The 13449-nt window shown below is 36.9% G+C and overlaps 1 protein-coding gene across 1 annotated transcript in view; it reads left to right on the top strand.

The window, feature by feature from the left end:
• LOC131074286 (vacuolar protein sorting-associated protein 53 A) overlaps positions 1–13449 on the top strand; it is a 216527-nt gene that overhangs the window by 65446 nt on the left and 137632 nt on the right. Inside the window, exons 8-9 of the mRNA XM_058010871.2 lie at positions 5583–5743; positions 5908–6049. Of these exons, the coding sequence (XP_057866854.2) occupies positions 5583–5743; positions 5908–6049 (303 nt within the window). The remainder of the gene's footprint in view (positions 1–5582; positions 5744–5907; positions 6050–13449) is intronic.

Raw genomic sequence — 13449 nt, 5'->3', positions numbered from 1 at the left:
CAAGCTCGTTTGAAATCTACTTCATCTCCAAGCCCTCAAGAGGTTTACTTCATGTTTGAGCATCAGTGAGCGAACTTCACAACTTCATCTACATGAGCGAACTTCATGGTTTGAGGTAGATGAGCGAAGTTCATGTTGGAAGTAGAGGAGTGAAAGGAATTTGAAAATATTTACCTTGAGTTGATTCAATTTGAAACAAACTTCATGAACTCAATAAGATGAGCGAAATTCATTATCTCAAGAGGATGAGCGAACTTCAAGAATGAAGGCATAATAGAGAACTTCAAAGATGAAGACACATGAGCGAACTTCACAAACTCAATGACATGAGCGAACTTCAGGAATGAAAGCACATGAGCAAACTTCAAGGATCAACATAGTTGAGTGGATTTGCCCAAAACAAGATACAAGGCAGATAATAGATCATTTTCTAGAGCTAATTTGATACTTTAGCATGCCTAAAGGAGAACGATTTTGAATGATGAAAGACGAGTAAGAAGTTAACTTCATGAACTAGAAGGAATGAGCAAACTTCATGTTTTGAGGTACATGAGCGAACTTCACAACTTGAAGCACATGAGTGAACTTCACAACTCAAGGTATATGAGCGAACTTCATGTCTTGTAGATGGAGAGTGAACTTCATGAGAATGAGTTTGAGAGAGAATTTCATGTGGTGACCTCCAAGAGTAAACTTCGCATGCAAAGAAATAGTGATTTTGAGTTGAAAGCGAACTTCATAAACTGAGCAGGGGGAGCGAATTTCTTCTAGTAGTCTTCCCTAAGGGCAATTCATCATATTTGCATCAATAAATGGTGGAAAGGCTCAACAATGAAGATAAATGAATGAAAGTGAGTTCAAAGGTAAGTTAAGGGTAATTTCATGAATATCAGAGGGTGGAGTGAACTTCAGGAGCTCCTCTCTAGGAGCAAAAAACAACTTCAAGTGCTGCTTCATGAAGGCGAATTCTCTCTAAATCCTCTTATCAAACCTGCAAAACACATAAAATCAAGGGATATATTAAGTTAGAAGAACTATCAAAGATATATTATGTATTTGATATCATATTTGTTTTGTTTTGCAGATGAGAGAGGATGGTGATTGCAAAGCAAAAGGAGAAAGATTGTAAGATTTACATCACCATGCAAGGAAGAAAACTTCATTTACAAGCATAGAATGCCCAAGAGAAATCTCAACTCTCATAGCACCAAGGAGTCACAGAGAAGGAATTCCAAAGAAAAGAAGCAGTGGTGACATCAAGAGTTCGTTCTAAGGCACATCAATACTTCAAAACCAAGATCTATACCTTACACTTCCATGATTGAAGCCCTCAAGAGGATAGTTTCAGAAGAGTTAATCAAAGAATTGAAGATCATCATCATCATCGCTGAGTCTGGATAATGTTGAGTATCAAGAAATATTCCTTCATGATGATCTATCAAGCCTACAAGTGCAAGTTACATGTGGAATTCTAGTCATCATCCCAGTCACCACTCGCCAATCAGAGAAGTTCCACATCAACATGTCTAGATTCAATGAACCAGGCTCATCATATGAAGGCACAAACTTTGAGGCACCTACCCATGTTATCTATTGGTCGAATATTCTGGAGATGACCTGTGTCAAAGTGTTGCAATTATTTCATTGGCCAGAATAGAGTTTGTCGTAACAAACCCTAATTAGGGTTTTCATTGTAAAATCTCGGCCATTGATCTCAAATTGATTTGAGCCATTGAATTGTATTGAGAGCATTATAAAAGGCTCAAGCTCTTCATTTGTAAAGGTTAATAGTGATAGAGTAGTGAATAGAGGAATAGAAGAATAGATAGTTTTTGAAGAATAGAATAGTGAATAGCAATTAGAGTAGAAGTTAGATTAGGAGAAGGCAGAGAGTGTTGTCAAAGCCTTGTTGTAAAGAACAATTGATTTCATTGAAGTTATGGTGAATTTGATTTGTTACTTCAACGACTTGGATGGTCTTTACTTCTCAATTTGTTTTCATGTTGATTAGATTGAATGGAAGAATTTGTTGAATGTATTTGTGTGGAATCTATTTAGTCCCTACCACTAGCCTCTTGCTGATTGTAAGTGTGCCTTGCATGGTCAATTGGAATGATATGAACCTAACCTCAAATTGTTATGCGTCCATTGTTTATGCATTAACTTGAATGGTGAGCAATGTTTGATGGTAATGATTTGAACATCTTTGAAATGTCCTTAGAAGATTGCACTGAGCTTGTGTCAAATTGTTCAAGTTGATGGTGAGACCTCGCTCAGTAGGATTCCATCTAATCATTCACCCATTTTCTTGCATTCTTAGGATTAGAATAGACTCTCAACCCTTCATCTTTTGCCCTTTTTTCCAACTTAAGTTAGTTTAGAACAAGAAAAGCATCACAAGATTGCAACGCCAGATGATCGAGTTCCAACGATTCAAGCATTCGACAATTCAACGTAAGTCCCTTTGTGATACGTGCAATCACATCAACCAACTGTGCTTATCCACACGTCGTGACGCGACATTTATGAACCTTGGATTTGTCTCAAGTGATCCTTAAGCCAATCTTCAACATTTGAGAAGCTTTGTTCAAGAGAGGATAAGATACTTTTGGGTATTTTATTCTGTGTTCGCTTGTGTATAAAAAAACACATCAACACTACTCACTCTACTTGATTATGACTAAGGATTTTTCCAATTTTTTTTGTTGAAACTACCATAGGGGATCCATCAGAGAGTCCTTGCAACATAATCCTTTCCCCATTGTTCTCGAAACTCAATTCTAACTTTGAAAAGTTCAGATTAATATCCCCCAGCGAATCTAACCAAGGGATGGCCAAAATTAAATATGGGTCCCCTAACTTTATAGTACATAATTTATCCTTAATCTCATATTTTCCTATAGAGATATCAAGTTGAGGGATCTTTCTGGTACATGAGGTTGTAAATCCATCAACTAGAGCTACCTTAAATCCCTTGAAGTCTTGTGCTTTCAACCCCAATCTTTTGGCTAAATCTTCATCTATAATGTAATGTGTAGCTCCATTGTCTATAAGAGCCGTCACCTTTTTTCCTTTAATTACTCCTCGGATTCTAAAAGTGTGGTTTTTTGATGCCCTTGAGATGGACGCCAAAGTACCATCCTCATTATCTTTGTTGTATTTTACTCTTTTATTTGGGGTTTCCTCTTCTTCATTTGATGTCATTTCCATGTGATGTCGTTTCCTCTTCTTCATTCCATGTCGTTTCCATGTGATCAAAAACACTTGCTAAACCTCGGGTTGCATCGGTTAGCCCCTCTATGAATAGGTAGATGAGTCTCTCTTCGGATATCCCTGGGACCATAACGGCTAACCTTTGAAATTCTGAGATCTATTCCTCAAGAGTTCCCTTTTGTCTTATCCTTGTAAGCTCCTTGAAATGTTTTTGGGGGTGGCTGTGGTCAAACCTCTCAATAAGTTTATCCTTGAAGGCATGTGTAACTAGGCCATGATGCCACCATTCATGTGCTGTTCCTTCTAAGTGTAGTATGGAAAATGTGATAGCATCCCTTTCTATCATAGGACAAAGGGTGAGGTAAGTCTCTAACTTTTGAATCCATGAATTAGCTGAGATTTTCCTGGATCCATCGAAGTTGGGAATGGTCATTTTCCTCACCTTGTTTTGTATCTCCATGTTAGGTTGTGTCTTTTTTTTCCTATAGTTTCTCCTTGAATCGGCTTCACAAAATTCAGAGAAGGGAATACTTATTTTAATTTTAGGGTCTGATCTTGCGTATTCTGCAGCAAGTTACCTTATCCCAGGGATATGAGTTTGCTCACCACCTCTGGATGGCTCCTCTCTAACTAGGAAAGAGTGTACATTTTCTCTTGGGGTAGACTCGCGGGTGATCCTATTATCACTTTCTGATTGACTTGGAGATCTTTCCCTTTCATTCCCTTGGTTTGTCCTAAGATTACCTATGGTTGCTGTTATGTTTTGTAGGGCTCGAGTAGTTTGCTCCATAAAGGTTCTGAACTCATGTTCCATGGCTATTGTAGCTTTCTTTTTCTCTCTTTCTAGAGCACTTAAAGTTCGCTGACTTAATTGCATCTACTAATTCCCTCAGGTTGGCAGGAACATGTTCTGATACCACTTGTAATGTCCCTCTCTGGAATTCCCCAATTAAGCCACTGTCTAATCAATTCAGTTCAATTTCAAGAGAATAATTCATTAATTAATAACTCAGTAATATCAGATTCAATTCATATTATGTCTCTGTCCTACAATCTTGTATTTAACTTAGCTGTAAATAGATATATCTCCAACTGTTATAATAATTGCAATTTGAAGGCCTATAAACCTTGAAGAATCTGCTCAGATATAATGTTCCTTCAACTGAATGCTTTGAGAAAAGTAGGAGAAGATAAATAAATACCTGATATGCTGAAGTGGAGTCCTGTAGACAAGTTAGGAGGTATAAATTTATAAGATACATGATTATAACAGATCCTAAAATCCTACTAATGTACAACATGAACTTATTTTCAAGAGTCCAATCACAGGAATGGAATGTGGGATAGGATGGCTAAGCATGGTGGCCAACTAGTCCTCCACCCTAGGCTCAAGGGCGGCTTAACCCCATTGACCTCAAGTGGCCAATGCCATCAATGAGGTGGCCTACCTAGTGTGGCGCCCTATCACTGTTTTCCTCCACTTTACAATACCTGTCCCACAACCCAGGGTTACAGATTCAGTCAGTATGACAGAAGGTGTATGGCCTGTTACAGCAAGGTGCCCAGGAAGCCTCCCCTTTACAGGCCCAAAGGCAGCATCCCCCATGCTCCTTTGGCTTCATGGGACTCCCCGGTCTTTGACCATGAAGTGGCGTGCCTTAAAGGTGACCCCAACACCGTTCTCCTCACTGTAACCAATTACCTTAGATCATACTTATGATTAGTTCACCAGAGTTGAATGTGTCAATCTACATGGAATTTCCAGATTTCAAGTATATTCACAACTATATATATATATATATATATTCTGACAGCAATATGTGTGCACAACTTAAGTTATCTATTCTAACAGGAATATCTGTGCACAACTTTTTATTTAATTTTTCTTTTGCTTGAAACATTAGTGCATGTTTAGATGATACATGGGAAAGTTTTTTTTTTGTCTTTCCTTTAAAAGTTTTTGATGGTTGCAATCATGCAGATTCAAGGGATGAATAAACCTGAAATGGTGGGCTCAAGGAGATATTACAATCTATAAAAGTGAACTTAATTTAATGATGGAATCTGATCTTTTAAATTCAAATAGAGCTCCCAAACATGTTTTTTCTGGGATTTTACTTGCAAGACAGTTGTTTGAGTAAATTTTATTGTTTATGAAATTCTGAACTTAGAAGTATCTACTATCTATGCCATTTTTTTTTGTTGATTTTTCTTTATTGCTTTTGGAATCTTAATCAACTGTACATATCTAATTTAGTTGATTTGTTTCTGATGTGCTATTTTCTATCTTGCATATGTTCCTTTCTTGAATTGAGTTTAAATTCTAAACTAACAAAATTCTTCTGATAAATCCTTAAATCTGTGTGAAGCTTGGGGACAGCAAGGCTGAAGGAAGATAGTAATTTGATGCAACAATTGGCTGATGCTTGCTTGGTTGTTGATGCTTTTGAACCTTCTGTGAGGGAGGAACTGATACGAACTGTGTGCAATAAGGAGCTTACAGCATATCAACAAATATTTGAAGGGACAGGTTGGTCTCTGCTTGGACATCTTTCAATTTTATTTTGAATGATATTTTGATATTTTTCTTGAGTTTAAGAAACAAATCTAATTTTAACCTAGCTTTGGAGTTGTAACTGCCTTTTTCCTGTAGTTTTAAATGTCTGATAAATATTTCGTTTTTTTGAAGAGCAGAAGTGGCAAAATTGGACAAGGCAGAGCGTCGCTATGCTTGGATTAAGCGTCAACTCCGAGCGAATGAAGAGATTTGGCAGCTCTTTCCCCATTCTTGGCGGGTTCCCTATTTGCTGTGTATCCAGTTTTGTAAAGTAACGAGGTTGGTTTCCTTATTTATACTCAGTTAACATGTCGGCTATAGTCTGCTGTAGACATTGACAAAAAGAAAATATTTATCATATGAAAAGAGAGGTGTTTTTTTAATGAATGATGCAAACGTGGAAGGAAAGTGTTCAAAATGAATACTGGACTACAAAGAATTGGACTCTTCTCAGTTTTGTTTAGCAGGAGAACAACATTTTTGATATCAGTATTGGGATATATTTGTTGTTTAAATCACATTACCGATCTTCCAAAAGCTAAAGGCTTCTGATTTTGTTATTATGTAGACAAATTCTTGTACAGATATATTTGGTCTGAAGATGATATATCATATGAGTAAAAGTGCCTTCACTCAACTAAAATCTGGAGCCTATAAAATTTGAGTGAATGCTATTCATGCAACATGAAAATATCAGAACATATGTCTCAAACATGGAACCTGCAATTTAAAAGATCATTCCTTTGTACAGAATTCTGTTTTAGAGTTCAAGATGCTCTTATTTGGTTTCTTTAAATGAGCCTATTTTTTAATATCCGTTTCTCAATATTATTACATTTATTTTTTGTGTTTGTCTACGTGTAAGGGCCTTTGATATCTACTTGTTCACAAAGTGATCCACGTAATTCGAGATGGCCCATTTGAATGCTGTGAAACTTGAATGTGCATGTTTTCCAGCATTCAAATATTCTTTTGACAGCATGATATGAGTTGTGGAAGCTTTTCCACACAAACTGTTTAGAAGCATTTTTGGCTTTGGTCCTGATTTTGTGGACGCAATTTTTGGAGTTGCATTGGGCCTAGAGGATAGGTTTTAGCACAATGCTACTGGATACCATATAATTTATATGTATGATTTATATCTATGAATGAGAGAAAAAGCTTGAGGAATAGTGCACCTTCTTGTGGAAGCTTGAAATATACCCTTACTGTTTTCTACCAGAAACTTGCAATGTAATCCCAAATAATTTTTTATAAACAATTTTTATGACACCTTAAACTCATTCATCCTATGATTCCTATATTTTGCAACAAAACAATAACGAACTATATACTGGAAATTAAATATTCAAGAACAATTTGAAACTTAAATTAGAAATCAGAATCTCTGACATTACATAGTTTTCACCAGTCATGTTATGGATTAACATCCCGCTGAAGATATATGATGATTTGTTCTTGGCATTGGAAGTCACCAAGTCAATAGGTATTGATCTTCTACAGAGAGGGCCCAATCGATACTTCTTTAACCATGAGTAGAAATGTGCTATTGCAGGAAAGTATCAGAGATATATACCCAGCTTGGTTGTTCGGCCCAGATTATAGTTGCATCTTATACCAATGAATCACGACAAAAACCGCTTAGAACCACCTTAGGATGAATCATAGTAAACCAATGTGCTCTTCACCAAGAAATAATTCCTTAGATGGCTGCAATCGTATACTTTCTCTTATTGAATCAGCTCCTTATTTGAATCGGGTCCTCTGCATAAAGAAATCTGACAGCTTTGATTGCACTTTAATATTTTTCTTCAGTGAATCGAACTCCTCTTTCCCTTAGAGACGATGAAGCCTGGTGAAAACAGAATTCAAATAAATACCTGGCTTAATGAATTAAACCTTTATTTTCTCTTCCATCCCTAAATCATACCCATGACTTGCAACATAGGTTGCTGATATATATAAAGGTTCACATCAAATATATTAAAATTCAAATATTCTGAATGAATCACCACAGCATTAACATTTGGCACCATTAGATGGCAAACATGAACCTTATCGGCTATGAATAGAATAAATCCGTCTCACAATATTACGCCTATCTTTTAATCAACCACAGTTTATAATTTTGATTTGCCAATATTGAATGTGGCGGATAATATTATTGAAACAGCATGTAACATGCCACTAATTCTATACTTGAAGAAAATAGTTTATTTACTATAACAAAATAAAATTTTGAGCTATCTGAATAAATTTAACTACTTTAGCTGAAAATGAAAATTAACTAACTGACTAACTAATTGCTATTCATCATATAAAGAATCTACCTAATTCATCTGAAAGGATGTTAGTCTTTTAATGAACAATAACATGGAACATATATTATCATTCTATTCAATCATTAAGCTTTCCAACTGGATTCTTCTGTATCAAGCCTTGGCATAGTCTGGAAGAGGGAGTGCATCATCAAGGGCTTTTCCTCCCAACCATAGACCTGGCAGTCCCCCGCACACCTTCCAACTGGAAGTGGCCCTACCCTTCACGAGGGTGTAGACTAAGGACTAGATCTATTTGTCATCTTGCCATCTGAGCCTGGTGTTTAGAACCTACACGAATCTAGTCGGTCACCCTCTATGTGTACCCCCTACTAGTATGACCTTCTGACTAGATGGTGTATTTGGTTCATGTGAACTGACGGTCGCATGCATAGAGCAGTGCCATCTTAGCCAAGGTTTCAAATTTCAAGCATGTTGAACGCGCTGTCAATATTCACCACCCTTATTTGACTTGAGCATACTGGAGTTCAGCTGACTCATTGGATACAAAACATTTAGGTTCAATTGACCCACTGGTTCTTTAACCATTTGGTTACATAACAGTCTCATGTCTACTGACATTAACGGTCTACAATGACCTTCATGGGATTGTGACATAAAAGGCCAGCTCACTGCTGTATCCATTGACTCATAACAGACTCAACTATCTACAAGGTTTCCCAAATAGCTAATATTCAGTTATCTTGTTCAAAAGAACAGGAACATCAGATTGGACTCAACAGGTAAAATCAGTTCCAATAACAATTTGCTTTAAATTCTTGAAGCTTAAACTTATTTTAGCAATGCATCTAATTAACATTGAAATTAGGTCCTGTGACCATATCAGCTATTGATAATCAATTTTCTCTTTTTGTAATGATTGCATGATGAACCTGTTTGCATGATTATTAAATGTATTTGTAACTGTTTTCCAAACATAGCTTGTCTGTCATACGGCTATCTGCTCTTAAAATCATTATTTATTCATTGAATGAGACTCTGTACGTGCTGTACTACAATACCATGGTCGAGGTATGTAGGCAGACATACCATCTCTTTTCAGAATCTTTTCATAAGATAAGTTCGATTATTCAAGAGTAAATACAGTATTTGCTATTTAAATCACTACCATAATCAAGTATCAACAAGTAAAACAATACACGATATTGAGGATTTATGCAAGACAGTATTGATTCAGCATTAGAAATTATCAGCAAGAAAGCTCATGCTTGAATAACAATGATGCTATCGAAGGAATGCCCCTCCTTAAGAATCAAACCCCCACTACCCTTGTGTTGTCCATGAAAAGCCAAAGCAAATGATTCTATGTTGATTGTAATGGTGGTAATGGTAACTCTCTCTCTCTCTCTCTGAACCAAACTGATTGCTATGATCGATGCAGAGTAAGTGCGGAAGTTTCGGCTACAGAGTATTGTGCCAAAATGTGAGCAAGAGTCGTGTATAAGACCCCGAGAGAGTAAGTTTCTGCTAAGAGAATTCTTTATAGGATGGCATGAAACAAGAAATCTGTCACCCAAAGAACACGGGTAAAAAAACAAGAGCATCACACGAGGTGATGACAGAGAGTAATGCCCCTTCTGCCTTTATCACCACTAATATGCAAGGCTTCGGCTTACTTAGCTGATTACATAATTATATTAAAAGTATTCAATTCTTTCCAATTTAATATATAAACATATCCTCACTTATGAGTCATGTATCATACATATATTTATATGCGTATATGTATATATATACATACATCATTCCTTATTAATTTGAATGCATGTATACATATATGTAAAGGTATATATATGCTATATACAATCTTATCTGAATATATATTTATACATTAAATTAATGAGATTATCTGATTGATGAATAATTATGATCCAATTTATATCTTTTATTATGATTATAAGATTACTCAAACCTCTAAAGACGATAAAAGGAAAAGACCAACCAACCCAAGTACCAAGGTGGCGACCAATTTCTAAGACAACTTATCGTAGACCCAAGGATTGATGGGAAGTTTGATCTCTTCCGAAGTTTGCATTCCTCTCTTTGATGAACCATAGTTACTCGCCTCGGACTCAACAAGCTGATTTTTGACTCAAACTCGGCCGAGTCTCAACAAATTGAAAAACCCAAGAAGTTCAAAGATTTTTGACGATTTTAAACTTCTTTCATGTATTTTTTAATAAATAAACATTAAAGACACAATAATCACATCAAATAGAAGCACATACACAAGTTTACATTGATCACATAAGTATAAATGCAAATTTTAGGCTTGCGCTAAAGGAAATAAGCTAAACTAAATAACACATTAGAAATATAGATAGTGTCAAATGTCTACAAAATTCATGGAATATGAAATCCATGTCATCAAAAGTTCAAAACATATGCAAGTTTAACATAAAAGCTAGAGCCTAGAAGTCTAAGGCCCAGAGGAGCCAATATTAGTCAACCCCGCAACTGTCCTACGTGTGCGCCTAAGATAGGTCCTAGAACGTTTTGTAGCCATGATCTCTGTTTGTGTCTCAGGCTCAGGCTTAGTGACATCCATATTCTCATCCACATCATCCTCGAGGTCCTCCAATGGGTGTCTTCGTGCTCTATCCTCCTCTTCTGCCATCGCCATTGCCTCTGCCTCTCGATCCACCTGATCAACCCACTCTAAGTCTTCATCACTGAAGACAGGATCATCAAACTCAGTGTTCCACTCTTCCTGTGGATCAACCTCCTCTAAAGTGATAGGAGATGTGTCAGTGCCCAAGATTTGTTTATGACGGAGGCGAAGGTTGTAATGAACAAACACAAGATCATTCAACTTTTGCACCGCCAACCTATTGCGCTTTTTGGAGTGAATATGTTCGAACATGCTCCAATTGCGCTCACATCCTAAAGCACTACATGGCTGGCTCAAGATACAAACTGCAATCTTTTGTAGATTTGGCACCTTATTACCAAACATCTCCCACCAAACATCTGAAACAAAAAAATAATAAAAATCATTTTTATTCTATAACTTTTAGTTTATGATAATGGTAATAGAATCATAGATAGAAAAGTTTAAGATTTAAATTTTAAACTATGCCTTGATTAGATTTTTACCTGACATCATTTGTGTCCGGTTTTGCTTGCATATGTCTCATGAGAAGAAGTCTCCTTGTGCATTCCTAAACATCTCTACCTCATGGACTATAATGTCCCCACATTGAATAAGAATTTAATAGTAAATAATAATAATAAAATTAAAAATCAAAAGAATAAAAATAAAATTTAAATTTAAATGTAAAAGAATATAATTAAATATAATTAAAATTTAATAAAGTTAATGAATGGTCAAAAGACATGGGATGAAAAGTTGTGACTCCCTCAAATGTGAGATATAAAAGGGAGAAGAGAAACTCATTTGGGAGGGGATAATTTGGAAATCAGAAGTGCGGATCTGAGTTAAATAAGAAGTGCAGATCTGATAGTAAAAGGTTGTGTCCCTTTCAAAGGGCATAAATATTGAAGAGTTGCACTCTTTCAAAGGGTGCTGAGGGTGTGTCTCTTGCCAAAGGGAGCACATGATGAAGAGGTGTGACCTCTCCCTCACATTGAGAGATACAAAGGGAAGGAATCAAAAGCATCCAGTAACATCACAAAGAATCAGATGGATCAGTAATAGATATTGGACATATATACGAAAAAATAAGAGGAAGAAAACTATACTGCATGTAAATTGGGATTTCGACTTCAAATTAATCGAAGTTGGTGCTGTCACACACAGAGGACTGTGGAAAGACTGAATTACGTGGAACACCATTAGGCAGAAAGGAAGGAATATTGTGGAGAGTTCTGGAAATAACCATCAGGTAGGACATGTCCAACTTGTCACACATGGGTAAACAACGCATACACTCTAGTCATAGCCAATTAGCGGATTTGGTACTGACTTCCGGTAGATATTAAGGTTTATATTAAAATATTATGTATACGTAGGTGTTACAGAATATGTGAACTATGCATTAGATTTAATAATTGAGGCCCCAGGGCATATTAGAATGATTTCTCATTACAGTTTGGGAAGAGCACTGGAGTTGGTAGCCAGTGGCAGCGAGGGGCTCATGTGGTCAGAGACCCATGAGTCAAGTAGCCAGCTACCTGCTCCCTGCCAGTCTTCTCTGTTCAACAAAAATGAACTGGTAAAAAAGTCTTTATTAACTGAGGAAAAAGCTACATTTATAGGAGTTACAAAATATCTTAGTGAATTAATTAACCACCTACTTCTAACTACCTGTTATCGTAGACATTTAAGATGTCTAACAGTCAGTTATATATTGACCATTAAAAGTAATAATATTAAATATTATTCTAACACCCTCCCTTAATGGTCAATCTGTCAAAAACACCAAGTTGCCCCCTGAATTTTACAAACTTATCCGGGCTCAGAGACTTGGTGAGAATATCCGTAGTTTGATCCGCTGTCGGAACAAACTACAACTGAACTGATCCGTCTTCTACCAGCTTGCAGATGTAATGACAATGAAGCTCGACATGCTTGGTATGTTCATGTAAGACTGGATTTTTGGCCAGTTTGAGCACCCCTCGATTATCAGTATACAAGGGAGGACCTGTCTATGGCATCTACAGGTCAGAGAGCATCCTCCGGAGCCAAACTGCCTCACATGCGGCTTTGAGTGTTCCTTGGTATTCGGCTTCAGTCGAGGAAACAACCACGACCTGTTGCTTCTTGTTGCTCCAAGTGACGACACCAGTACCCAAACTGAATACGTACCCAGAAGTGGATTTTCTGTCATCCACTGGATCTTGCCCAATGCGAGTCAGTATAACCAATCAGCTTTGGATCGTTGCGCCTGGTATACAGAATGCCATAGTCTGAAGTGCCTTTCACATATCGCAGTACTTGCTTCGCTGCAATCCAATGATCAACTTTTGGGGTTTTCATGAAGCGAGAGATGTAACTGACATCAAAACTGATGTCAGGGCTAGTGGCAGTAAGGTAGATAAGGCTGCCTACTAGTTGCCTGAATTTAGTTTCATCTACTGGAGGTGAATCAGATTTGGCTGATAACTTCAGCCCTTTCTCCATAGGTGTGGAAGCATGTATACAATCCTGCATTCAAAACTTATCCAACAAATTGCGGGGATACTTGGACTGTGAAATAAAGATACTGTCATCAGTTTGCCACACTTCAACACCTAAGCAATAATGGAGAAGCCCCAAATCTGTCATGTCAAAAGCTTGGCACAAGTCCTATTTGATTGTGGCAATCAAATGTGCTGAATTTCTAGTAATGATCAAGTCATCCACGTAGATAACAAGAAAAAGGATCTCATCACCAGAAA

The sequence above is a fragment of the Cryptomeria japonica genome, chromosome 7, assembly GCF_030272615.1.
Source record: "Cryptomeria japonica chromosome 7, Sugi_1.0, whole genome shotgun sequence".
In the NCBI taxonomy this organism is placed as follows: domain Eukaryota; kingdom Viridiplantae; phylum Streptophyta; class Pinopsida; order Cupressales; family Cupressaceae; genus Cryptomeria; species Cryptomeria japonica.
This window is presented reverse-complemented; position numbering and strand designations above follow the sequence as displayed.